The 25,555-nt window shown below is 50.5% G+C and overlaps 1 protein-coding gene across 2 annotated transcripts in view; it reads left to right on the forward strand.

Moving 5' to 3' along the window:
• Positions 1-25,555, forward strand: part of LHX4 (LIM homeobox 4) — a 43,348-nt gene that overhangs the window by 2,853 nt on the left and 14,940 nt on the right. For both annotated transcript variants that reach the window (XM_019737051.2, XM_074322254.1), the window contains exon 2: positions 14,099-14,270. In XM_019737051.2, coding sequence (XP_019592610.1) covers positions 14,099-14,270 — 172 coding nt within the window. The remainder of the gene's footprint in view (positions 1-14,098; positions 14,271-25,555) is intronic.

Here is a 25,555-nt window from a genome sequence, read left to right on the forward strand (position 1 = left end):
TGTTTGTTACTGGGTGGATTTGTTGTCGACAGAGTCGCCCTCCTCCTGCTTCCCTGCACAGATGTGGTGAGGCAGGTCCGAGCCTCGCCATTCGGACAGCCCGGCAGAGGCTCCATCGGGCCACACTTGGCTGGGACATACGGGGACAAGCTGGGACAAGGGTGTCTTCATCGTTTTGAGGGGGCCCGGCCTGGGGCAAGAAACTCGGGAAAAATCAGGTGGGAGGAGGCTGGGAGCTATCCCAGTAGCAGCCTGGGGTGGAGAATTAGAACTCCAGCTGGTTAAATCTTGGAAGGTTGGCCAGGCCGCTCCGCTGGCCTCAGGTCAGTGTTTCCTGGGGCACCCAGGACACCTTGGCTCCTTGCTTTGGGTGGCGGGAGCTCTGTTTGCAAGAAGCAGCATTCTCAGGTCATGTCCAGCATGACCCAAGGGCCCCTTTGAAAGGGTTTGGTGTTTTCTTTCTGGCCAGGTGGATAGGTTCGGAAAGGGACCTTGTTCTAAACTGCAGGTCCCGGCTACTTGGCCCACGATTTAGGGTCGTGGGTCCCTCTCCTTCCTGGCACACCCTGCCCCTATCCGATCATCCCCTTTGCCTCCCTCGAGGCGGTAGGAGCGCCAGGGTCCGAGCCCTCACTGCGCCAGGCTGGGGCAGCGTTGTGTGCGGCTAGCGCCTCCCCATCGTCTCCGAAACTCTCGGCTCCCGAATTCAGCTGTTCCGACGAGCATCTTCGTCCTGTTGGCACCCTTTACAGGCCAAGATGACTCTGAACAGTGCAGGATACGCGTAAAGGTGGGCGTTTTGTCCACTCTTTGCCCACGTAGTCTCCGGGCACCGAGGGAATAGACAACTGGACACCTGCAGCCTCGGATTGCCGGCTGGAGAGCAGGCCAACCCCGGCGGGAGGAAGGAGCAACCACCCCAGTCCAGGCTGCGGGTAGTAAAGAGGGAGCAGGCCGGGGGCTTCTCCGGTCCCTACCTTGTCTCCTAAGCATCTACTTCTTGAAGCTCTGGCGAACCCCAAAACTGTGGGGAAAGGGTATTTGGTTTTGTATTTGGTAGGATCTGGGCAGAGGACATCTCTGAGATGCCCCACTACCCTTTCTTCCCTTCCTGGGGCTCCTGCTGGGTGTAAATCTCCCAGTACCTACCCCCCCTCCACACACACACACACACACACACACACACACACACGCACACGCACACGGTATCATCCTCTTGCAGACCATTTCTTAAGGGGTGGAACGGACCCATTTCCGGGACCAGGAGTTCTCTCATCAAACTCCGGAGCAGTGATTCTCTTCTTTCCATTCCTGCCTTTTCTTGTGGTGCCGGCGGAGGGAGGGGAAACAGGAAAAAAGCGTATCTATCTAATTAGTCTATCAGATTCCAATACAGAAATTCAAACAACAGCCCCGGACCCCGCAATCTCCTTCCCCAAGTCACAGAAATATTGTCAGGCGCCAGCCAACTTTTAAAGGTCAGACTGGCTGTCCCCGCCGGCAGACTCGGGCCTCGCAGGGAACCGACTCGGATTCTCTCGCCGCGAGGGTCCCGCCCCAGCCTCGGGCCAGAGCTGCGTACCCCCCAGAGAAAATTGGGAAAAACCGGGCTGATTGCGGCAACTCCTCGCTTGGGGCAGCGGGCGGCCGAGGTCGCTCGAGGGGAAAGGGGCTCCAGCCTCCTCGGTTCCTCGCTTCGATCAGTGAGGGCAGTGAGAGCGCAGCGGAGCCCTCCCGGGAAGCCGCAGCCCCACTGCGCTCAGGGAGCTGCCTTGACGATTTAACCCAGACCAGGAGCGGGCAGGTGGGGCGGCTGGGGGGCGAAGGTCTGTGCTGAGCGGTCCCCAGTGTCCCCGGAAGACGGAATGTCGGGGCTGAGACGAGGAAGGGGGATCTAACTCGAGGTGTTCCCTCGCCTGGGGAAGGTCCGGGCTCGCGGAAAACCAGAGCCAGGCGGGGCTGAGCGGGAGCGGCGTCCTCGGGTCTGGGAGCACGACCTGCGTGACCTCGCAGCCTCCAGGGCAGAGCTGCTCCGCCCAGCGGGCAGGTGCCGTCCTGGGTGGCCCAGGGACGGATGCTGAATCCCTTCTCCTGTGTGCAGCGCGGGGTCCCGAGCGCTCTCGCTGGCGCGTGCCCTGGGTTTTGGAGAGCTCGCCGAGGGGAGGCAGGTGCGGACAGGGTGCCCTTCCGGGAGAGCCCGCACAGTCGGTGTACTGCAGTCGGGAGTAGAGGTCGCGGCTGCGAAGGGGGCAAGAGAGGGCCGGCCCCTGTGTCCACCGCACGCCACATTCGGCATCCCTGCACCTCGGCCCTTTCCCTCCATCCACTTTGCCCGTTTCTTTTCCTGGCTTACCCTCCCGGGTGGCCCCCAGCAGGTTGGGATTGGCCAAGCCTGGGACGCGTTGTACTGCAGCTTTGGAGCGGTGGCAGAGACTTTTTTTTTTTTCCTGCTGGGAGAGGTGAGGCAGGTGGGAGCGTGAAGAGAGAGAGAGATGAGCGAGGGGAGGCCGGCCTGAAACCTCTCTTCCGCCCCGTACCCATTCTGCACCAAGCATTTGGGAAGGCAAAACTAAATCCAAACCCCGGCCGCACGAGGCTTTCCGTGACTTTTTAACCCGTGGAAAGCGCTTCTCTCAGGTTGGGAGCGGCTCCTCCGGCAGAGAGCCTGGAGGTAGCCAGCGGGTTCGTGCGATCCGCGCTGCGCGCTCCCTGCCCGAGGTCAAGCCTTGGATCCCCGTCCTGCTGTCGCGCTTAGAAGACCTTGAAGAGAGCTGGCAGGCTCCAGAGAGACGAAGTCTTGACCTGGGCAGCCAATGATGTAAATTAAAGTCGACCTGGAGAGGGAGTTGGTGACATTGTGCGCCCGGGAAGGCGAAATGGCGCGGGCCGCAGGTTGCACCCACTGTCCAGAGGAAGCCGGGGCTGGCAAGGGACCCAGCGCTGGCTTCACTCCGGGGCTCAGATGTTGGCTTCATCCAGAATAGGAATTTAAAAAAAATATTATTACCTTTTTTTTTTTTTCTGGAAACAGGGCGAATGTCTTTGAAAGGGATGTGCAGGGTGAAACTAATCAGGAAGGAGAGGACTTACTAGCAAAGCGGGGTCAGGATAAAACCCCGGAGCGGCAGGAAGTTAGAGGAAGGAGGACCAAAGCTAGGTGTACCTGCCTGTTGACACGCCAAAAGTAAAGCGGGTTTAAGGCAAGAATGTAGGCTGAATGCTCTGGGGATTAGAGCAGCGTGAGTCCTCAAGGCGTCTTGGAGACCGCCTTACACGACTGCAAATACCAGTCGATTTTTAAAAAACCGGGTCCTCCTAGAGGTGAGGTGGGGGTGCAGGGAGGCGGGAAACGGGCAAAGAATTTTCTTTCCATTGAGTAGACAAAACAAGGCCCACAGGGGCGTCTCGTATTTTGAACAGTGACCTGATGACCCCCGCTGACCAGGTGTAGACAGCCTCCAGTCCGAAACGTTTCTATTGTCCAAACTTCCCTTTTGCCTCGGGTTTTAGTGCCCTTTCACTCGGTGCAACAGTCAATTAGTGATTACTTAGCACCGCATTAGCAGACAGAACCCAGAGAGACACCCGCGCTGGGAAGACGACAGGGGAGGATGGGGCCGGAGAGCCACACCTGCAGTCGTCCAGGGATGGACAATTAGTTAACAGGGACTAACCTTTCTTTCTAGCACATTGTTCAGAAAGCTCCTTTGAGCCTCTTCTTTTGGTCAAGAATGGTAGACTTCTCTGGAGGGAAACTAGTCTCCACCTCTATATTGAAGACTTGTGGGTGGGGGAGGGCTGGTGGAGTTGGATGGAAGACCTGTGCCATTTGTTTCAATTCGGGAAATTTATCCGGATTAGAGCTGAGGAACTTTGGAATGCATATAGACTTGGAACCAGTTTAGCTGAGGAGAGGACGGCAGGAGTAATATTACCCACTTTGGGAAACCCCAGGCTGGAGGCAAACTGAAAGCAGCAGTTTGCATTACTGCATAAACTGCTGGGTTGGGAGATGACTGGAGGTGGCATGTATTTTGTGATGATTTTCTGCCTTGTCTCCCTTCTGGAATTAGTGCGAACAATGCCATAACACAGATGTGAGGAAACGGGGTCTACTGCTTTTAGTAAAATTTCATGTGGCTTAAATATCTGCCTGCCTTTCCTTCCCTCCTTCCCTCCCTCCCTCCCTCCCTCCCTCCCTCCCTCCCTCCCTCCCTCCTTCCCTCCTTTCCTTCCATCCTTCCTTCCTCCTTCATTCCCTCCCTCCCTCCCTTCCCCTTTCTTTTCCTCCCTCCCTCCCTTCCTTCCCTTCTGAGATCTTTGCACGGAGACACAGGCGTTTGTGCATGAATTCACCGCAAAGCAGTTTCCTTGGGGGTTGAGCACCTAGCAGGCACCAGGACGATGAGGGAAGGGTAGTTTCTGGATCCAGGACAGAAGCCGCCCTGGAGCTGGCTATTGTTTGTGGTAGGAAGAAATCAGCTAAATATTTTTTTTATAGGAGCCCTTATCAACATGGAGCACAAATCAACCATTTTGAGGCATTGCTGTTGGGGGTAGGTGGATAGGTTGGGTTTAATTGGCAAAATTGAAATTGATTCCCCCTTGGAAAATGTACTTTGGGTTAACTGTATTAGTGGCGGACTGGAAAATCATCTTGGGAGGCAAGTCCTAACTCCTGTTGTTATTTTGACGTGTTTCTTTTCTTAGCTCTCCACACCCCCTTTGCGCTGTCAGTCTGGGTCTAGCCACAGATGTTTTACTGCAGTATTTCACCCCCAAATGCCTTTAAAGTATAATTTGCTTTAATTATAATGTTGCAGGGTGAAGGGATTGGTTCCACGACTAGCTTAATAGAGACAAAACTTGCAGCCAAATTAATTGAAAGTTTCTTCCTATGAGGGGGTGGTTGCCAAACATATGGAATATTGCTACAGAATGCGACATCAGAAAAATACATTGTGGAGATTTAGCAATGCTTAAATGTGTCAATGGAGTGGAAATAGAGATGTGTGTACAGCATTTCCATAGACTGTCATGGATTTGTTTGATGTGATTTTCTGTTTTATTTGCAATTACTGAGAATATTTAATATCCTACTAAAGGTTATGAATTCTGTGTCAATATATAATCTAGAAGATAATCCTATACCTGCAAATCCATATTTACATTATGTACTTGACTTACTACAATACTCCTTTGATTAAAACATTATCCAAATTCAGCCTTAAATGGTAACATTGAAATTGTCTCCAGGATACTTTCGAATTTTATCTTTTATTGAAAAGGTTACTATTTTTGAGCTGTCTAAGCAGCACAAGAACAAAGGGGATTTTCAAAGGGATCCCCAAACCACCATAAATGAAACAAACAGGACCTGTGATGGGAAAGGGTCTGGAGAAGTGGAGGGAAAAGACAATGTTAGGGGTGACCATTTCTGATACAAGAAGGATTTTTCTGACTTTTTTTCTGGTTGTTAGTCATTTGTCAAGACAAAAATAGAAATTAGGTACGACATATGTAGACTGATGTGTTTTAAAATATGTAAGTGAATATAATTATAATAGAAACAATGATTTACCTTAAATGTAATGCCAGTTTTTTGGGTTTTTTTTTATTATTAGACTTTTCCTAATATTTCTGTGACTGGCCAAGACCTTTTTGGTTAGCAATGTTTTTATAGCTATCACAAAAATACCACAATGTTCAATGCACCATTTCTCCTTACGTCTTAAAAAATTGATATTGGAATTTTATGCTTCAGCTGTGTTGTTTATGTTTGTCCTTCTTACTAGGTTACAAAAGATTTTGTAAAAGGAAATTGAAAAACATTTTGGAAAATTATATCATGGTGTCTTCAAGATACATTGGTTTAGAATAAGGCAAAATATTAAAAGGGAAGCTACAAATTGTTTGAGAACAATGAATTATCTTTAATAGGGAAACGGCAAATAAAGAGCCAAGAGGGGGGAAAACCAGCCAAATCTAGTCCTGATTTGTCATGAAAAACTATATCCTCCAACTCAGGTTTATCCTGTGTGTAGACTGCAGAGTTGAATTAGTCCTCGGCTCCACTGGTCACAATTACCAGGTGATTTAAAAGCGGAGTTGTGACCAGACAACAAGGTTTTATTGTCAGTGGTGACGTTGAATTAAAAAGTCTTATTTTTGAAATATGTATCCAGTAGTAGAACTTTCACTTAGTTGAATTTTAATTTAACTCTGGCTCTGTTATAATTCTTAGACTTGGATATTCTAGAACTTAGGTATGAGTTTCGGCAGGCATGGTGTGTCCTGTGGCTTTACATTAATACACCTTAGAATTAGTCATTCCCAGACTAAATCTATAAGCCCCTATTGGGAGTATTTCCCCAGTCTGCCTTTAAAAAGCCGGCTTCCTTCTTTCCTAGTCAGGGAACCATAGGTAAGCGAGCAGTAACGTCTGGAATTGACTGTTGTTTTCTCTCCCTTATAACTGGGGAAGGAATGGAGAATTCCAAGAAAAACATTCGCATATTTCAATTGGATATATGTTTCTTTAAAGCCCCATTGGGCTTCTCCTTTCAGTTTGTAGTCCGTAAAGAAACTTAGCAAATAAATACAATTATGTATTTTTGGAAAAACACATTGGCCAAATGTTATTTGGCCAAATATTTACTCAAAAAATTTACTCCTGGAGTGAATTCACCAGCAAAAGGATTTGGGGTGAAAACCACCGGATAGAGGTGGCCATGGAGAGCACTGTTGGAAACCATGGTGTTCTGTCAGCTCCAGAATCTGTCCCAAAGAAAAAGAAGGTGCTAGCCACATGCAATTTGGCCTCCAACTGTGTACCCTTAGCAAAGCCCTTTTAAATGTAGGGGTTGACTTTTCACAGGGTCTCTGGGAAGAGTAAAGGAGTCGCAAGAACTTGACAACATTCCAAGTGCTGGCAATGCTAAAGAGGAGGGTCAGGTTTCCCGTTTTGCAGATGGAGCCTGTCTAAGTAGGCTGGGTACTCCTGGGCATCTTAGGAGGACGGCCAAGATGACAGGGAGTCCTGTGGGTTCTGCGAACAGGGAGACCTGGAAGCATCTTCCACGGACACTGACGCCCTATCCTGAAAGAAGCAAGGAAAACCTTGCCCTGGGCATTAGGCTGTCAAGTCAAATTATTTGTGAAACAAAAGAGGAATTCTATTCGTCTAAAATGCAGTTTATGAACAATGCCTCCAGAACTCCAAGGTGGGACACCAAAGCCCAAATTTTACAAAATATTAATCTGACATCACAATGTGGTTAAGTGAACATTATTCCTATCAGTATAAAAAAACTGAGTTTTACAAAATTAAAGTATTCATCAGCATTATGATTCCATTAGAAATATCTGAAATTCTATTTCCCCAGAAAGGTGCACTTTCTACATTTTAGAAGTCCTTGTCAAGGGTTTGGATTCTAGTAGTCTCTTTAGTGAAAACAAAAAAATTTTCCCCCTTACCTGTTGGTTTTCTGTGACCAAAGAGAGAAAACACCATTTTTCAAAGAATTAAAATCGATCAAACAAGCAAACCATCTCTGAAATGTCTCATGGTGGCCCCTGGGTCCTTGAGAACAGTTTCTTGGAAATGAAGAAACGTGAGTGGGGAATAAAAGTGCACAATATTTATTATATATCACCAGAGGGGTGTGGGCAATTTGGTCTACCACAGACCACATCAGACCTTTTGATCTCTTCCACTTGCCAGCTTTCTGAAACTTCACTAATGGAGGAATTTGGGATTTAAAATGGAATTCATTTTCTGATGGGCCACTCTGAAAAATAAGCCCTCTGTGCCCCCACCACAGTACTTCAGGTGCCTCAAGGGCGGGATATCATGTTGTGGGTTTTATGAGCTTCCCTGATGAAGAAGTAGATTCCAGCTACAGGCAAAGGGTTTTTCGCCATTTCTTATCAAATAAGAAACAGTTACTTTTCCATCGGGCATTTAGATGTTTCCAAGACAAATACTCAAATGCTAATTTGAACTCAGTCCACTCTCACCTGAATACATTACAGCAAAAGTGAAGGGAGGCCAGGTACTTGGTGGCTCCAATCCCCCTGTTCTTACCATTTACAGGTAGGGAGGGACCAAGGTCTGGCAAATTTGCCCTTTTTTTTGTGGAGGAAAGAATCTGCCAGATTTCTTTATTCAGAGAGATCTGAGCCCTTGTAGTATTGCATGACCTGCTGTTCATACTCTGGGCTTATACTGATTAGAAAGGGGTGTCCATCTTCCAGAGGCTTTAGAACTAAGGGGTTGGAGGAGACTTTTGAGTGTTTTGGTGGGGGGAGGGTGGTGAGGGAAGGAAAAATAGTATCTTGGGAAATAATGAAGCATGAAGTAATTTTGATACCAACAAGATGCATTTGTATATTTAAAGTGTGACTAGCCATGAGAGTGAAGAAGGGAACTGACCATTGAGCTCAGACAATGGAATTGTGGTCCAGGCGTCTTCTACTCATTATCTGATGTGATCACACACAGCAGCCCCAAGAGACTGGTGTTATCATCTCCACTTTGCAGATAAGAAAACTGAGGCTCGGAGAGGTTAAGCAGTTTGTCCAAGATCACATAATGTGGTGTAATAAAATCAAGATCTGAACCCAGGTCTAGCAGACTGTCTGATATGGAATTTACTGTAAACAATTTGGCAGACCTAAAGATTTGAAGACCTAAACTCTACACACACTGAAAACTTTCAAATTCCCCCAGTAGCTTTCAAAAAACAGTATGTGAACAAAATGTTTGTATTTCCCCCTAGCTTTCTATGTCATTCACTGGCCACTTTCCCCATGGCTTCAGGGCTGGCCAGCTCCCTTACTCAGTGACAGCTTCCTAGCCACAAGCAGAGTTTGACTTCAGAAGAATTGGCTTTTTTCTAGAATGGCAGTGCCTCAGCCTGTGTCTGAACATGTGTGTGTATGCACGTCTTTGTGTGTAAGCATCTGTGATATATGTGTTTGTGTACATGTGAGTGTGTATGTACATGTGAGTGTGTCTGTGCTATGTCTTTGTGTAAATTGTAAGTATGTATGAATATGTGTCTGTGAGTGTGTGTGAGGGTATCTGCATGTGTCCACACAGCTGCTCTCCCTGTGATGTCAGGTTTGTGCCTTCAGCCATGTCACTCTGCAGGACACAGGAAGCTGGTGGCTGTGTCCTGCTGACAGCGAGTGTATTGTACTGCGTGGTCCAGCATCTCTGCAGATTCCTTAGCTGTTCCAGGGATTACGGTCTTTTCATGCCTGAATTTGCCCTCTGCAGAGCCCCAGGAGAGAGCGGCACCACAGAACACTTGTGTGCAGATCAGATAAAAATTTTCATTTTAAATGAAATGACTCCTCATATCGGGAACCAAGTTTATAGATCAAATTCCGTCTTAGTGACTCCAAGGGTCTGCTTAAATTCCAGTTTTTAAAGTGGAATTTCATGATATCAAATACTACATGAAATAAATTGAGTTTACGAGGGATTTGGAAATCCTCTTGCTCTTTAGCTACTTTGGTTACAAGTTTATGTCTGGTAGGAGACCTGTATGACCTCTGTCCTGTGCGGTCTCTCCAAATTGTAAAAAAAAAAGAAAAAGAAAAATCATAAACTATTGTAAGTTCTTTTTTTTAAGAAAAGGCTTACATTGTTGCTCTTTGAAAATCTTCTATATAGCGTACATTTTACAATAATCTAAATAATTACATGGAACACTGTTCTCTGAAGTGTGGGATCTGAGTTCATAGGTCTGCACCCCCCCACACACACACACATGTAAGGATGACTCTGAACTTGACAGGTGCCATCAACAAGCTGGCACCTTGCACCTGGGTGGAAGGGACCAGCAGACAGGTTCTCCTGCTTCCAGCTCTCCCCAGGGGATCTGTCCCGTACAACACATGTATACTCTGTCCAAAGGACCTATATCTGTGCCTCAAACATTTCCATTTGCCCAATTGTTAAGAGAACACAACTGATGTACACAAGAGAACACAAGTAGATGGCCAGTGGCTCATCTATTCCCTTGTCACTATACACAGAGCAGCTTTGAGACTATCTTTCTGCCTCCATCTCTCCTCCATGAAATGACAGGACAGAGCCAGACCAGTGAGGTGATGTCTCAGACCCCTCCAGCTCTCAGGTCGGGTTAGCCCACCTCAAGCACAGGCGAGGTTCAAAGCCTGGTTCCCCCATTGTGGGACCTTGGGTACTTAGCTTAACCTCTCCAAGGCTCAGTTTCCTTGTCTGTAAAATGGGAATAATTATACTTTTCTCACCTAGTTTTGTGGATTAGTGAGGTAATAGGCATTCAGGACGTGGCACAGTTCATAACAGGCTCCTGATCCCTGATTTTACTATTATTATTGGTATATTATGGATCTCTTAAACCATTTCTACATTGTCTTTATTTTTAAAAAATTCTCTCTCTGTCTCTCTCCCCACACAACCCCCAAGCTGGAAAGGCTTTTTTTCTTTTTTTTTTTAAATTTAAAAAGCACCCTTAATATGTCCCTTATATTTTTGCCAAACCGGAGGACCCAAGTCTTGGTCCCAAGTTTGGGCATTCCAGCCAGATCCAGTAGGAAGCTTGCCCTGCAAGCTGGCGGCTGAAATGGCGTGTCTGTCTGCTTTTAGTGTTGTTCCTCAACGTGATGTTGTCTCGGCTTGCAAGCCTCTAAGACTCCTGCCCGCCCTCCCTGCATACATTACCTTAATGTATTCTCTCTTGAATACTCATCATATTAAGGCTCCCGCTAGATACCTTGCTCGAAATAAATTTTATGGGCATACATCCTCGCCCTCATCCCCGTGCATTTGTGGCCGGGAGGAGAAATATAGCCGCATCTTTCCCCTCATGCCAAATAACAATTAGGTGGGAATCGGTGGCCTCTGGCCCCGGACCCGCGTGGTGCAGGAGGGAGTAGACGCGCGCCCCTCTGGGGCTCGCCCAGCGCCGGGAGGACGGTTCTCCGTCCGGTTCTCCAAGGGTGAATTTGCCGACACTGGTCCTGTCCAGAGTCCAGAGTCCAGCCACCTGCTCACACAAAGATGCCCTCCCAGCGGGGCCAGTCGCCTGGCACACGCGCCTGGGGCGCACAGGTTCCAGCGCTCTGCACCCGTTTGTCCGTAAATCACTCCCTGAGCAGGGAGGGTTTCTTGGTTAGGTCTTCCCTCTCCTCCCTTGTAAAATGATGCAGGGCAATCTTCCTTCCTCAAGTCTCTGGCTCAGCACGGCAAAGGCTCCAAACGAAACACCTGTAGGCGAAACCCCGCCCTCTTGCCCTTTAGGACCCTCTTTGCCAGAGTTGTACCCCCTCCCCCGCCCCAGGATGGACTTGTCACATCACAAGAGCTCTTGGTTATGCCCCTGTCACTCCTCAAAGTCTCACCTGTGCTTATCCAAATCTCTCAGCTCCTAATGCCCTCTGCTCACCCAAACCCTCCCTGGCGGCTCCCTCCCTGGAGAGAGGTAGGGGTGTGGTTATATAGTAGGGGCGAGCACCTACCTGGAGGCAGCCAGGCAGCCCCCAAGCCCTGGCATCGTGGCTGTGTGATGTAGGCACTCTCTGAGCCTCCAGGTGAGGGCCATGACATCTACGCAGGAATTCTCGCGAGGGTTCAATGAGCTCAAGCCCTTCAACGTGGTCCCTACCTTGCCTTTCCCTCAGCCACAGCCTGCACCACATCTAACACCTGGTTACTGCAATTATCTCCTAATAACAGCAAATCTTTATTGAGCACCAGCTGCATGTGATTTGTTTACTCTTCCCAAAAATCCTGTGAAGTACTATTGTCATCAGCCCCCCTTTTTACAGGTGAGAAAACTGAGGTGGAGAGAGGCAAAATAATTTGTTTAGGGTTAAACAGCAGAGCCAGAATTCAAACCCAGACTGTCTTAGCTCCAGAATCCCTGGTCTTACCCTGCGTCCTACCTACTATCCCCTCTTATTTGATGGAAATTCCTGTAGCTCATGTACTCAGCACCTTGCTGGGTACATCGGAACTCCTTGGTAAATACTTATTGGTTGAACAATTTGTTTGTCAAGGAGGAAACCTACTGAGATTAAAACACACACACACACACACACACAAAAACAAAACCATAGAAACCAGGACAGGTAGCCCAGTCTATATGTATCTACTTAAGTGTGACTCCTGGTAGTTTTCCTGGGGCATTTTGGTCTGAGAATGGGCTCAAAGAGCAAGACATCTAAAGGGTCTGACTTTCAGACAAATGTTGGAGGCTGCCATGGCCATGAAGAGAACAGGCTGGGGTTAGGGTTTAATTGGGTCCAAGATTGACACTTGTGTGTACAGGGCTAGTGATGACAATTGACTATCTCAACAGCCTGTCTATAAGTTTTACATACAAATGACTCAATCCTTGAGAAAGCTTTCTCTCTGCATAGGTTTGGATGTGTTCAATTCCCCTGCCCCCAGGGCATTGAGGCTAATTCCCTTACGTGAACACTCTTACGTTATAACACAACCAACAAACATGGTATGATTCAAGGAACACATATGATTCAAGAGATTTGGTTTTACTACTTTTGCAGACATTTTGGAGCGTGCAGGAGAAACTAGTGAAGAACTGTTTCAAGGTGAGCTTCTCGGAGGGAGTTGATCAACTATTTATCCAGTGATGAACCCCTGTGGCATTACTCTTGCATGCCAGGCATGGTGCCAGGCAGTGAAGATACAAAGCTGAGAAAGAAACACTCCTTGAGGATCCCACCTTCTAATGGGAATAACTGTGTAAACAAACAATTAGCCAAAGTCCTATTTATAGTAGAAGTGAGAAACCCGGGGGTTGCCAGCCTCATGGCGGGCTATCATAGCAGGCCAAATGCTTGCACTTTTATGTTTTTGTTCTTAATTTATTACCTTCCCTTTAGGGGCCAGGGAAAGGACAGGGGGAAATGGTTAGAGATGCTAGCACTATTTGATTCTCCAACCTTGGAAGCCTGACTATTTTGTAGATTTTGAAACGACTTCAGTGGTTCGAAAATACTATCATGCCCACCTCCCCACCCCCATCCCAAGCAATCCCTTGGTAAAGATGGGACGGCAGAAAAACAGACCTTGGATAGGAAGTCACCCAGGGCAGGAAGAACAGGGTGGGGCTATGGTTAGGGTTCATTTGCAGACAACAGAATCCACAGGTATTAGGTGGCTTTCAACTCAGTGTCCACAGTTCTGGGCCAAGCTTCCGGGAATAACTCTCAGCCCCCAGAATTTCATTGCCGTTGCCATGATTGATCGGGGTGTTAAAACCACAGACCCTTCTAGCCTCTGCACGCTCCACACCAGCACAGTGGGAGTCTGCCCCTTGGCTGTGCCTCCATTTAGCTCAGTTCTGAATACAGGTCTCTTTTAAACACATCTGATTGGCAGGCCCTAAATCATATTTGGAACCTGAGCGGCAAGGAAGTCTGGAAAAGCAGTTTCTGGTTTGTCTGCAACACAGGAAGACACATTAGGAGGGGATGTTGATGGCGCCAATCCATGGTATCCATTGCAGTTCATTAAAATCCTCTCAGGAGGTTCTCTCAAAATACTGAGATTCTCCCTCCATGAACACGGTCACACCTGGACCTCGGTCACTGCCTGTCCCTACACAAGTCATTTGCTTATTAGGCCAGATAGTCTCTCAGGCTGTGCCTAAGCAGGGCTCACTTTGGGGCTGACGTTTTTAGCCCAGAGTCCACCCAGTAGTGAAACTGTCATGGAAATAGAAGGGAATGTTTTGGGGTCTTCCTGGCCTCTTGCCTGTGGACTTGCAAGTGGCATAAATGTGGTTAGCTGATGCTGTCGCCTTGTGGTGCTCTTAGAAACAGGTGACCTCTCTGGGCCAAAGCCACCCTAAGCCAGACCAGCAATGCATGGATTGGATGCCAGTCTCAATCGGCCTCCTTCACTAGGCACATTTGTGCAGTGTACAGCCTGCACAACTGTATGCAGCAGCCCTGGAGGTTTGGGTGATGTCCTTTCCAACAAATGGCAGAGTGGAAAGACACCCCGCACAGGACCTGGCCTGGTTAGCAGTGCAGTGCGGAAAGCTCACGCTGCCTCTCTCTCCTCTCCCCACAGAGATTCCCCAGTGCGCTGGCTGCAGCCAGCATATCCTGGACAAGTTCATCCTGAAGGTCCTGGACAGACACTGGCACAGCTCCTGCCTCAAGTGTGCAGACTGCCAGATGCAGCTGGCTGACAGGTGCTTCTCCAGGGCCGGCAGCGTCTACTGCAAGGAGGATTTCTTTAAGTAAGTCAGAACCAGGCGCAGCCTCCTCCTCCGAGCCCTGGTCTGTTTCTGCCTCTCCCTGGGTGCTGTGGTGGGGAAGGGAAGCGTGCAGTGTGGCAGGGTGGGTGGGGCGATGGGTCCATCCTGGGGGGTGGGCCGATCCTCCTGCTGAGAGGCTGCTCCTCTGAGGTCCCCCTTTGGATCACCAGCCCCATTACTGCCGGAGGACCAGCGTCTCTGCGTCACTTGAGTTCTGCAAGGGGAGCCTTGGGCAGGGAGCACATGCCAGGCTGCTCCCAGGTGGCTGGCAAAGGGTCCCTGCAAATCCTCAGAGGTGCTGCTCTTTCCATCTTGGATGTATCCATCTTGCAGCTTTCAGAGAAGGTTCACTGAGGGGCCTACCCTGATTCTAGATGAGTCTCCGTGGCTGTGTTTCCCGAAGCTGCTTCACGGGCCTCAGAGGCTTGGAAGAGTTGTTCCCGATAAGGGTTCAGTTAGGCTCCATTAGGGTCATTGCTTGCCATGGAAATATGATGAAGAGCCCGTTTTCATGCGATCTTTAAGAGCCCAGACCCTGCCTGGGTTTGAACCCACTTATTAGCTGTGTGCTCTCAGGCAAGTTACTCAGCTTCTCTGTGTCTCAGTTTGCTTACTTGTAAAATGGGGCAGATAATAATTGTTCCTACCTCACAGGGCTGTTATTAGCTTTGGATGAGTCAGTATGTGTAAAGTACTTAGGACAGTGCCCGGCATCTGAGTGTTAGATCTTGAGACTGCCCTCAATTTTTCATTCTGATGTTGGGTCCATCAGAAAAAATCCTGTTGGAGCTTTGGGTCAGGCTAGGAAGACCTCCTAGAATTTATTTTCTGTGGCATTTAGTCTGGGACTTCTGTTGCAGAATCTATTACCCGAGGCACTTAGCCTGGTGTCTCAGCTGACGTGGGCCGGCTGACAACAGCACAGCCAAGAACAGGAGGTGGGGATTGTCCATCAGTGACACCGAGCCCAGGGTGGGTGGCCCATGGGCGTGTGTGGAGGGGCGTGTGCGGTGAGTCTGGCCAAGACCTGGAAACATTCAGCACGAATGAGCAAGCCCCAGAGAGGTGTATGCGTCCTTTAGAGCTTGTGTATTCTGGAGAGTGGGAGGAGAAATGGGGAGAAATGCCAGTCCTAGAAACAGAACACAATGTCTCCTAAATTCTCCCCAAAGGTTTAACTCCAGGTAATACGTCATTTGAATTGCTGAAGATTCTGAGTTTTTTTTTTTTAGTGGAATATGAGTTGAAAAGCATATTCAAGATTATCTCGGTAACTACTGCGGCTGCCTCCATGGCTTGTGTTCAGAAGGCAGCACTCATTGTCACCATCACACTTTGGGCAAACATACACTGCTGTCTCCTTGTGTGTATGTGTGTGCACATGCGTACCTGTGTGCGTGAGTGCTGAGCGTGGGGGCAGTAGCTGACACGGGCACACCCAACAAATCCTTGATGGTTCCAGTGGAGAGATGGGCCTCTGGTTCTTCATCTAAGCCTTTTCTGTGGACTGCCCTCCTTTCTCTGAATCTTCTTTTTGCCTTCCCCGCCTCTGACCCTTGCCTCGTTTCCTTTATTCTGGCATTTACACAGTTCCGTCCCCTCTACCCTCATCCCCGCTCAGTGGGCAACAAGAGTTTGCCTCTGCCTTGCCGCCTCAGTGAGGCACATACCAGGCACCATGGCAGCTCTTACAGGCCCCTGGGGTGGATTTCACTGTGTACACGTGCATGTTGTATGCCTGTGTGCACCTGTGAATATAAACCTGTGTGCATGTGAGGAAGGCGGGAGGAAACAGGTAGGTGGGCCTGGCTTTGGGGATTGGATGAGCTGTTCCTGCTTCTAAAATCAGGACACCATCTTCCAGTTTGTCCCTGTAACTTTGGAAAGTCACGTGAGCTCCAGGGAAAGGCAAGAGGCCATGTCACTTTTTTGCCCATCTGGGGACAGGGTAGGTGCTAAGATGTCCCTGGATCAGATCTCTGGCCGGTCCAGCCTGGCAGGTCGGGGCAGCCTGTGGGGTGCAGGCAAAGCCTGTGAGGGCCACAGCACTAGGGCTCTGTAACCAGAGAAGCTCCTTTGAGCCCCAGAATCGCCCTAGGGCCTCATCTGGTGTTTGGACCTTGACTGGCTGGCTCTGGGTTTGGGAAAGAGAGGTGGCAGCAGCTCACATATAGGTTTGGGGTTGGGAGAAGTACTGATAAGGAAAGAGGGCCCCTCTAGACCCAGGAGGGGCTCAGCACACGGGCTAGAGAGGGATTAGCACTGGTCTATGAGCTATGAGCTCTTGACCAGAAATCACAATGATGGTCACTCCCCCAAGCTGGTGCCCTGACCCCAGGCCTCCACGGCACCCCTACGCCGTGGCCCTCATTTGAAACCTTCCGGGGCCTTGCTCAGCAGTAACTTCCTGATGATACCCCCATCCTCTCTAGCCCAGATGTCTTCCCACCAGACCAACGTCCTACCTCATAGCTCAGGTTCTGACTCCTCCACCCACCAGCTCCTTCAGCAGGGACCCCTCTGCCTACAGAATATTCCAGATGCATTGTACAATCAGAGTCTTCTGCCCTGTGCCCAGCCTCCCTTCTTATCCTAGCTTACAGCTTTCCTCCATAGTGGACAACCCCCTACCCGTACCCCCCACCCCCCACCCCTTCCACAGCAGGATGTCCCCTTGGCCAGGCATTTCCTCACCTCCACACCCTGGCCCAGGTTATTTCATCAGCCCAGGATTATGTGCGTCGTCTCAAAATCTCCTCATCCTTCCACGGCCATGAGTCCAGCTCCTCAGTGGGTGGGAGCTCCTCGAGGCACAGCCACCCTGTCTCTTCCTGCTCCTGGTGACTCAGCAGGAGCTGCCTTGTTTTGTTCATTCATGCACGGGTTTGATCTTCCTGTTGGCTTGAGGAAAGGCTCATTAGTTGTGCATTTTTCTGTCCCCCACATACACATCTGGCCCTGAGCCTTGCCCACAGGCCATTGCTGGGTTTGATGCCACGGAGAGGAGATTACATAGTGAATTGACAGTGTGCTTTGGTGACCAGTTTCTTCTGTCCCTCAAATGGAGTCTTGGGAGTCACAAAGGCCCAGACTGCCTTGGAAATGCACAGGCCGTTATTTAGCCAGTTGTTCTCCTTATTCCACAGGATTGCCCTGCTTCATAAAATGATCCTCTCTCAGGGGTGGGCTTTTTGTAAGGCCAGGGAGCTGGCCACAGAGTCAGTGCTGAATCCAGGTCATTAACTCTGCGAGGCGGGTGTCATGTGGAGAGAAACTGAAAGCTAAAGAGATTCTCCCCACTACCAGGGGAGGACCAAGCAGGCATGAAGATTGGGCAGCTCTGAAGCCCTCCAGGGAGGATACATGAATTTATAGGCAGTCAGCACCACCAAATCCTTGGGACTGTGGCTCTTTGGTATAGGGAGGCACAGCTGCAGATATAGTTTGGGATAACAAGTCACATTCCTACGTGAGACAGGGAGGGAGGGAGTTGTCCAGGGTCAGAGTGACTTTACCTCCCATTCTCAGGGTCTTGGGACCCGTTGCCCAATTGGGGCTCAGGCTGTGACTTGGCTGGAGAGCTGGGTGCTCTGCTCCCCATGACAGACAGCTCATTAAATGTCCCCAGGCACCTGCTGTCAGGTGGCTCACCGAGTGGGGCACACGGGCAGTGCGGTGCTGTGAGCAGAGAAAATATGAGACAGGTGGGAGGGGGCCGGGTCGTCCTTGGAGCCCCAAGTCCTTCCCTTGTCTTATGCTGCAGGAGTCCCCTCTGGCTGCCTCGTGAGAGGGAAGGCAGGCACCTTGCACTTGAATTCACCTGTCAGACCTCAGAATGCATTCAGCTGCAGGATCTGGGAGAATCCCTTCTCTATACTCCTTGAAGAAAAAGAAAAAAAAGAGTAAAGAAAAAGCACCGTCCTTTGCCCCACAGCCCTGCTCAGAAGCAGAGAGCAGGGCTTACTGGCCTCACCCATTAGCACTGTGGTTCTAAGTTCTAGGTTCAACATTTTAAATCACTGTGCCCAACACAAGGGGCAGAGCCACTGCTTTGCACGCCCTCATGGGACATCCTTTGTTCCGTATGAAGTTTTTTTTTTAAATTTTATTGGGGAATATTAGGGCACAGTGTGTTTCTCCAGGGCCCATCAGCTCCAAGTCATTGTCCTTCAATCTAGTTGTGGAGGGCGCAGCTCAGTTCTAAGTCCAGTCACCCGCCGTTTTCAATCTTTAGCTGCAGGGGGTGGGAATTGAACCGGCAATCTTGTTGTTGAGAGCTGGCGCTCTAACCAGCTGAGCCATCCCGGTGCCCTCCGTATGGAGTGTTTTGAATCAAGAGTGTAATGTGAAGAGTGGCCCCTTGCAGGTGTGTTATACCTCAGAAGGCGGGGAGGACGGAGGGGAAGGCTGGGGGTCAGACTTCCGCTGGGGTAGACGTGGTAATACTGGTGACTGGCAGCAGAGGGCGATGTTGGTGTGTGCACAGACAAAGATGTGTTGTAGGTTGTACTCTGTGGTTGTTGCATTTTTCTTTTGGGGCTGAACTCTGTCTTGCTCAGTAACATTGGCTGATTTTTGCTGTTGTTTGTTGTTGTTGCTTCTTGGGTCCTTGGATCCCCTGTCTCCGAAGGAAATAAGATTCTGAGGCTCGAGAGGAGAGGCACTCGGTTAACTGATGCAGGGTGGTGTGTCAGAAGCGGAGGAGCCAACAACTCTTTGCACTGCATTTGCTAAGCAGGTCCTTTCTGGGCTGTGTGTCCTGCATGCATGTGTCCCCTATGGGTCCCCTATTTCCTTGCAAAGGGACCAGGGTCTGGGGAGGGCAGGGCTCTGGGAGCAGGGCTTCCGGGACCCCTCCTCGTCGCTGACTGGGTCCTGGGAGGAGCCCGACAGCTCCCTTACTCTGAAGTGCAGTGAAGACAGGACGGGGTCTGTGCTGCAGGAACTGGTTCAAGCGCTGCATCTGTCAGCTGGGTGCCCTGAGGCAAGTTCCTTGACATTTCTGCGCTCCAGTGTCTTTAGGAACAATGGGAATGTCAATGGTGGCTGCTTCAGGAGACCTGGCACACTGGAGCATTTTGCAACATTTTATGAGCAGAGTGGTTTGGGGAACCCAAACGGAATGCTGTTGAATTCCTGGCCTGTCTTTTACTAGCTGTTTGTCAGCAAACAAGTGCCTAGACCTCTCTGAACCTATTCCTGTATCTGTGAAGAGGCACTCGTTCTAACCCACAGAGTTTCTGGGAGACGGGAAGAAGAGACGGTACAAACCGTGTCAGCACGATACCACGTGCTCGATCAGTATCTCTGGGTTTCTGGCCCTGACTGTGGCCACTTGACCCACAGCCCTGGAGGGCCAGGGGATCAGGGGCCTGTGCTGGCTTCCAGCCTCTTCCCCTTCCACCCCTCACCCCAGGTTTGAGACCTTCCCGTTGACATGACTTTTAATGGCCCTTAGATGGAGGTGAGGGTAGCCTGGCAGAGCAGGGAGGGCACACGGCCGTATGCTGGGGACGCACCATAGGGTAAAGATGTGGATTTACATGAAGACGTGGGAAAAAAAACAGCGATCCCTATACTATGAAAACAAACATAGCTATGGAATCAAAGTGCCACAGTCATACACATATTAACGCAGAGCCTTCAAGGACGTTCCAGGCCTGTGGGGAGCTTCAGGCTGTACCCCTGGCAACTGGCAGTGTGTGCTCCCACCTGTCTGCCAGAGGGGTTGGGCGGAAGTCGGAGGTGTGACTGCCACTCCAGGGTATTCCTGTCTAGAACTTCATGCTTCTCTGGGGGTGTCTCCCTGCCCCCAGCAGAGATGGGCATTGTCGCCCTGCCTGGTGGGCAGAGATGGGCACTGTCGGGCACCAACTGGGATGAGGGCTGCTGTGTCGCTTGTCAGCGGGTGGCTGTGTGGGCTGCTCACCCGGCCAGGCGGCTCGGCTCCTCCCCCAGCCAGTCAATCTCCCGCAGTCGGCAGGGCTGTCAGCCAAGGGCAGGTAAGCAGCGTCCTTGGGAGCCCAGGAGCCGCTGATTTATCCCCACAGTTCAGAACAGTCTGTTTCAGCTCCCGCACACTCTGTGTTTGGCCTGGCCACAAGGTGGTTTCGCTGGCTCCTGTCAGGTCTTCACTAGTGACCTTGTCCCATCACTCTGGTGACCTGGGCATCCAGCTCTCCGCTGGGCAGATGCCCACAGGACATTGGCTAAGATGGGACAAAGCCAGCTCCATCTCTCTGTGGGGTGGACTTCATAGAGGGAGTAGGTGTGGGTTTGAATCCCGGCTCAGTGTGGATTTGGGGCATTAGACCGCTCTGAGCTTCACGCTCCCATTTCTAAAAAAGGATAGGAATAAAAATATCTCCTTTTCAGAGTTACTATGAGGAGTGAGTATGATGAAAGAACGAAGTGCTTAGTTATCATTATTAGTAGCAGCGGTTCTTAATAAGGTCATGATGGTTTTATCTACATAGGAGGAGAGAAAAAGAGAGGAGGGTCCTGGGGGCAGAGGCTACAAAAGGCCTCAGGCCAGACAGAGTCCTGGGGTGGGAGGTGGGGCCGTGTCCTGGGACGATGGTAGGTCAGGCGATTGGAACCACTGCCCACCTCTGGGTGTGGGGGTGGTGTAAGAAGCCCGCATGAGTTTCCCCACAGGATGGCACCCTTCCCTGTGTGGTCCAGAGCTCTGTGGCAGTAATTGCAGCCCTCACCTTCACTTCTCAGAGTGAGGTTTCCAGCTCTGGCCTGAGGGACCGGAGCTGTGCTTGTGCTTGTGTGGCCATCTCTTGCTGACTGGCACCCTGTTACTCCAAGAAGAGGCCCCTTCAGTTCTGGGGCTGGTCATGGGTCGAATCTGGGGCCAGGTTCTTGCCAGGTAACTCGTTATTTCTGATAACTACACACCTATAGCTCTCTCTCTCTCTCTCTCTCTTTCTCTCTCTCTCTCTCTCTGTCTCTCAAAATGTGCTTAAGGAACTCACAGGGGGAGGGTCTCTTTGACGTGCGACTTTCCATAATTTCTGAATAGTTTATAGTTTAATTCCCTCGCTAAGCAAATTAAACCTTTTAAGGTAACGATCAGATGGTGCAGATAGTGGCAGAGTGTGTGGACATTTGTAAGATTCAAACACACTGGTGGGACCAGGCCCACAGTCATTTGCGAAGGCCGGTAATCAAGGCAGAAGCAATTACTTAGCTGAGCAGCTCCCCCTGGGATCTGAGGCTGTATATCAGGGGTGATGAGTCCGAGGATTATCTGTCTGCCTGCCTCCAGCACTCAGTTCAGCTGTGCCCGCCCACCCCCGCAGCCCTCCCCCAGCCCAGCCCCTGGTGATGGCCTCCTGACATCTGTGGAACCTGCATCCCAGAGACTTTGCTGCCTTGGGGGAATTTGTATGGAACCAAAGAGTTACACCTGGGAGTCAGGTGGCACCTGGGCTATGCAAGTGGGGACCGCAAGCAAAGAGGGATCTGGGTGACTTGGGAGTGGGAGGTGTGGGCAGCTTCTTTACCCCAGGAAAACACACCAGTCAGCAGTGCACTTGCCTCATTGCTGAGGCTCAGCCTCCATCTCTCTCCTTCGCCTCGTAAACCCCCCATTCAGGGACCCAGTCACGGTCCACCTCCCAAATGCCCTCTCTTTCATCCCTGCTGCTTCTGTCCTCAGGCCCCTGTCACCACACCTCTGCATTGCTGGAAGCTTTCCCAATCAGCTGTTCTTCCTGCCAGGCTGGGCTCTGGCCACATTGCCCCCATCGCCTCCTGACACTTGCATGCTTAGCACTCAGGGCCACCATCTGGCTCAACCCCATTTCTTGCTGGTTCTCTGGCTGAGGTCATATGGCAGGAGTGGGGGCGGGGCTCCTGTGAGAGCCAGTCTCTGGCTTGTTGCTCTGGTTCCTGGGGATCTGTCTGTGTCCCTGGACGCCCTGCTTAAGGAGAAGCCACAGACCAGACGTGGGCTCCGTGGTGGGTGTGGTGGGTCAGCACAGTGGGTTAGCCTGGGGTGTGGTGTGATGGGCGTGGGTAGGGCCACTGCCTGTCTCAGCACCTGCCACACCACCATTCAGAATGAGTCCTTGGGTCTTAAGGGACTTGAGAAACAACAAGCAACGTGCAGATGCCACAGGAGGGCCCAGTGCATCCATCGCATGGGTTTCTCAAAGAGTGGTCCATGGAACAGCCATACAGGGGACATCTGCAGGGGGGCTTGTTAAAAGTGTGGATTCTGGGCCCAGCGTCAGGAGTCAGGGGTGGCTCTTCTGTTCAGGGTAATTTGGTAACAGCTGAGTTAACACCTTGGCAGAGAAGAACTAGCCTGGAATAAAGAGGGAAGATTAGGAAACCTTCCTGGAGGAAAGGAATGGGAAGGAGGGAGAGTGGTGTTGGGCCATCAGCCCACTGCTCCCAGCCTGTCCCCATCTGTGTCAAGGGAATAATAACACCTACCTGTAAGGGCTGCTGTGTGGTTTAAATGAGATAGTTCACTTGATGGTGCTGGGTGCATACTACATGTTTAATGCACATTTACAGAAATGAAGGGAGGAGGCTGGGCTCTTATAGAAGAGGAAGGGGTTCTATACATCCCATCGTCTCTTGGGAAGCAAACCTACCCCCAGCAGGAAGGAGGACAAGTGTGGCTGAGGGAAAGGGACAGCTGGACTCTAGCTCCTTTTTTGCCACTAACTGAGCTGTGTGATCTTGGACAAGTCACTATCCCTCTCTGGGCCTCAGTTTTCTTCTGTGTTAAATGAGGGAGTTGGACTAGGTCGCTGGTTCTAAGGCTTTTCCAGTAGCATTCATTTCAAAATAATATTGAATCCTTGTGAAAAAGAAGAACATTATATTAAATACCCCAAATAAAAAGCAGGGCACTGGGGGCAGTTCTGGTAGGCGTGGGAAGTGTATGTGCGAGTGTGTGCCTTGGGCGGGGGGAGGCTGTGTCCCCACTCCCCAAAGTGTTAATATCCTCTGGTGTCAGGCCTCCAAACGTGGCCCCTGTCTATGTCTGGAGAAGGCTGACCATTCTCGGGCAGAACTTTATGTGCCCATGACATGGCTGGTGGTGCTGATATATGTTGGCAATATTGGTACATACAGTAACAGTAAATATCAGCAACTTACCTGTCAAGTGTGCTGATAGATAAAAGAAATACATGTAGGGAAGTGTCAGCTGGGAAAATAATATACGGCCCGCTGTAAATCACCGCCAAGCAATTAAAGCATAAAATTAAGTTATGCAGTATTTTGTTTCCTTGGGATGGTGCGCTGTGCTGTGGCAGTTCCCCACCATGGGAGGCTGGCTGCCCCCCCATCCCTGCCCGACTGCCTCCCAACGGCCAAGAGTAGGGAAGAGCATTGGGTTCAAATCCCAGCTCCACCATTTATGGCTGTGAGGCCTCTGGCACGTTACCTGACCTCTCTGAACTCGTTTCCTCCTCTACAAATGGGGGTACCTGTATTAAAGCCTGCTATAGACATGGGGCAGATGTTATTTAGTCACCAAATAGTCCCTGAGCACATAGCCTGGGCCAGGCACTGCTTTAGGTACTGGATTCTGCAGGGAACAAAACAGATATGTCCCTTCCAGAGAGGGAGAAAGACAATAAAGAAACAAGAAATGCACAGTACATCCATTGGAGAGAGAAGAAGAAGGGTTGGGGGGTGCAGAGGTGGTCAAGGAATGCCCCTGGGGAAGGCGACACTGGAGGGGAGACTGATAGGAAATGCAGGAGTGAGCCGCGAAGCTATCTGAAGCAGTGTTCCAAGCTGAGGAAGCAGTGCCGGCTGAGGAGCCAGCATGGCTGGCGGGAGGAATGGGCAGACGGGCTGAGCTGAGGCTAGGACGGCAATGGGGGCTGAATGGTGGAGGGTCCTGGTGGCCAGGAAGGAACTTGGATCTTTACTCTGCGTGAGAGGGGAGCCACTGGAAAGCTTTGAGCGGGGGAGTGAGGTGGCCTGACTCAGGGCCCCTGTGTGGCTACTGTGTGAAGAATAGATTCAGGCCAAGGGCTGAAGTCAGGGGACCTTGACAGAAGCAGTTGTGGGCAAGGGTTGGTGGTGCCTGAACTAGGGGGGCAGAGATGGACATGGTGGGCGGTGGTTCAGTTCTTGATGTAATTTTGCGCACAGCCAACAGGATTTGCTGACAAATCTGATGGGGGTATCGAAAGCTTTGGGCCTGAGCGATTCGAAGAATGAAATCACCCTTCTCTGCGATGGGGCAAACCACAGGAGGAACAGATTCTGGGGAAGGTCAGGAGTTTAGACATCTAAGTAGAGATGCTTGCAGGGCAGGCAGAGAGACACACTGTTCTGGAGTTAGGTGAGAGCTCTGGGCTGGAGATGGAAGTGACATCCAGGAGGAGTGGGGTCAGACGGGGACGGGGTGTGGGAGATGGTGGAGAGGCTGCCAGAGGGGAAGAGCAGACCAGGACAGCTGGGTCCTGAGACCAAGTAAGTGCAGTGTCCTGAGGAGGGGGCAGGGAGCCAGTGCTGTCGTAAGGTCAGGGGAGACATGTGAGTGTGTGTGTGTGTGTGTGTGTGTGTGTGAGAGAGAGAGAGAGAGAGAGAGAGAGAGAGAGAGAGAGAGAGAGAGAGAGAGAGAGATTTATTACAAGGATGGGCTCATGTGATTTTTGAGGCTGAGAAGCCCCAGGATCGGCAGTCAGCAAGCTGGAGACCCAGGACAGCTGAGAGTGTAAGGTCCAGTCCAAAAGCCGGCAGGCTGGAGACCCAAGGAGAGCTGATGTGTCAGTTTGAGTCTAAAGACAGGAACAGGTCAGTGTGCCAGCTCCAGGCAGTCAGGCAGGAGCTGTTCCCTCTACTCTCGGGAGGCTCCTCCTTTTGTTCTAGTCAGGCCTTCTACTGATTGGACGCGGCCCACCCATACTGGGGAGGACAGTCTACTTTACTCAGTCTGCTGATTCAAATGTTAGTCTCACCCAAAACACTCTCACAGACATACTTGGGATCATATTTAGCCAAATATCTGAGTACCCTGTGGCCCAGTCAACTTGACACATGAAATTAACCGTCAGAGTAGATTCAAGAGAAGCGTGGGAGCAGGGGCATTAGAGACCTTGCCTATAGACCCCTCTTGTGAGGAGCGTCGCTCTCAAGGGAGTAGAGCAATGGGTGGTAGAGGCGGGGAGCTGTGGGGTCAAAAAGGGCTTTTTTAAAGTGGCAGAAATAATAGCATGCTTGTATGCTGCTGGGTCGGATCTAGTAGAGAGAAAAATTAGTGATGGGGGCGGCAAAGGGGA

Source organism: Rhinolophus sinicus, linkage group LG17 (genome assembly GCF_036562045.2).
Source record: "Rhinolophus sinicus isolate RSC01 linkage group LG17, ASM3656204v1, whole genome shotgun sequence".
In the NCBI taxonomy this organism is placed as follows: domain Eukaryota; kingdom Metazoa; phylum Chordata; class Mammalia; order Chiroptera; family Rhinolophidae; genus Rhinolophus; species Rhinolophus sinicus.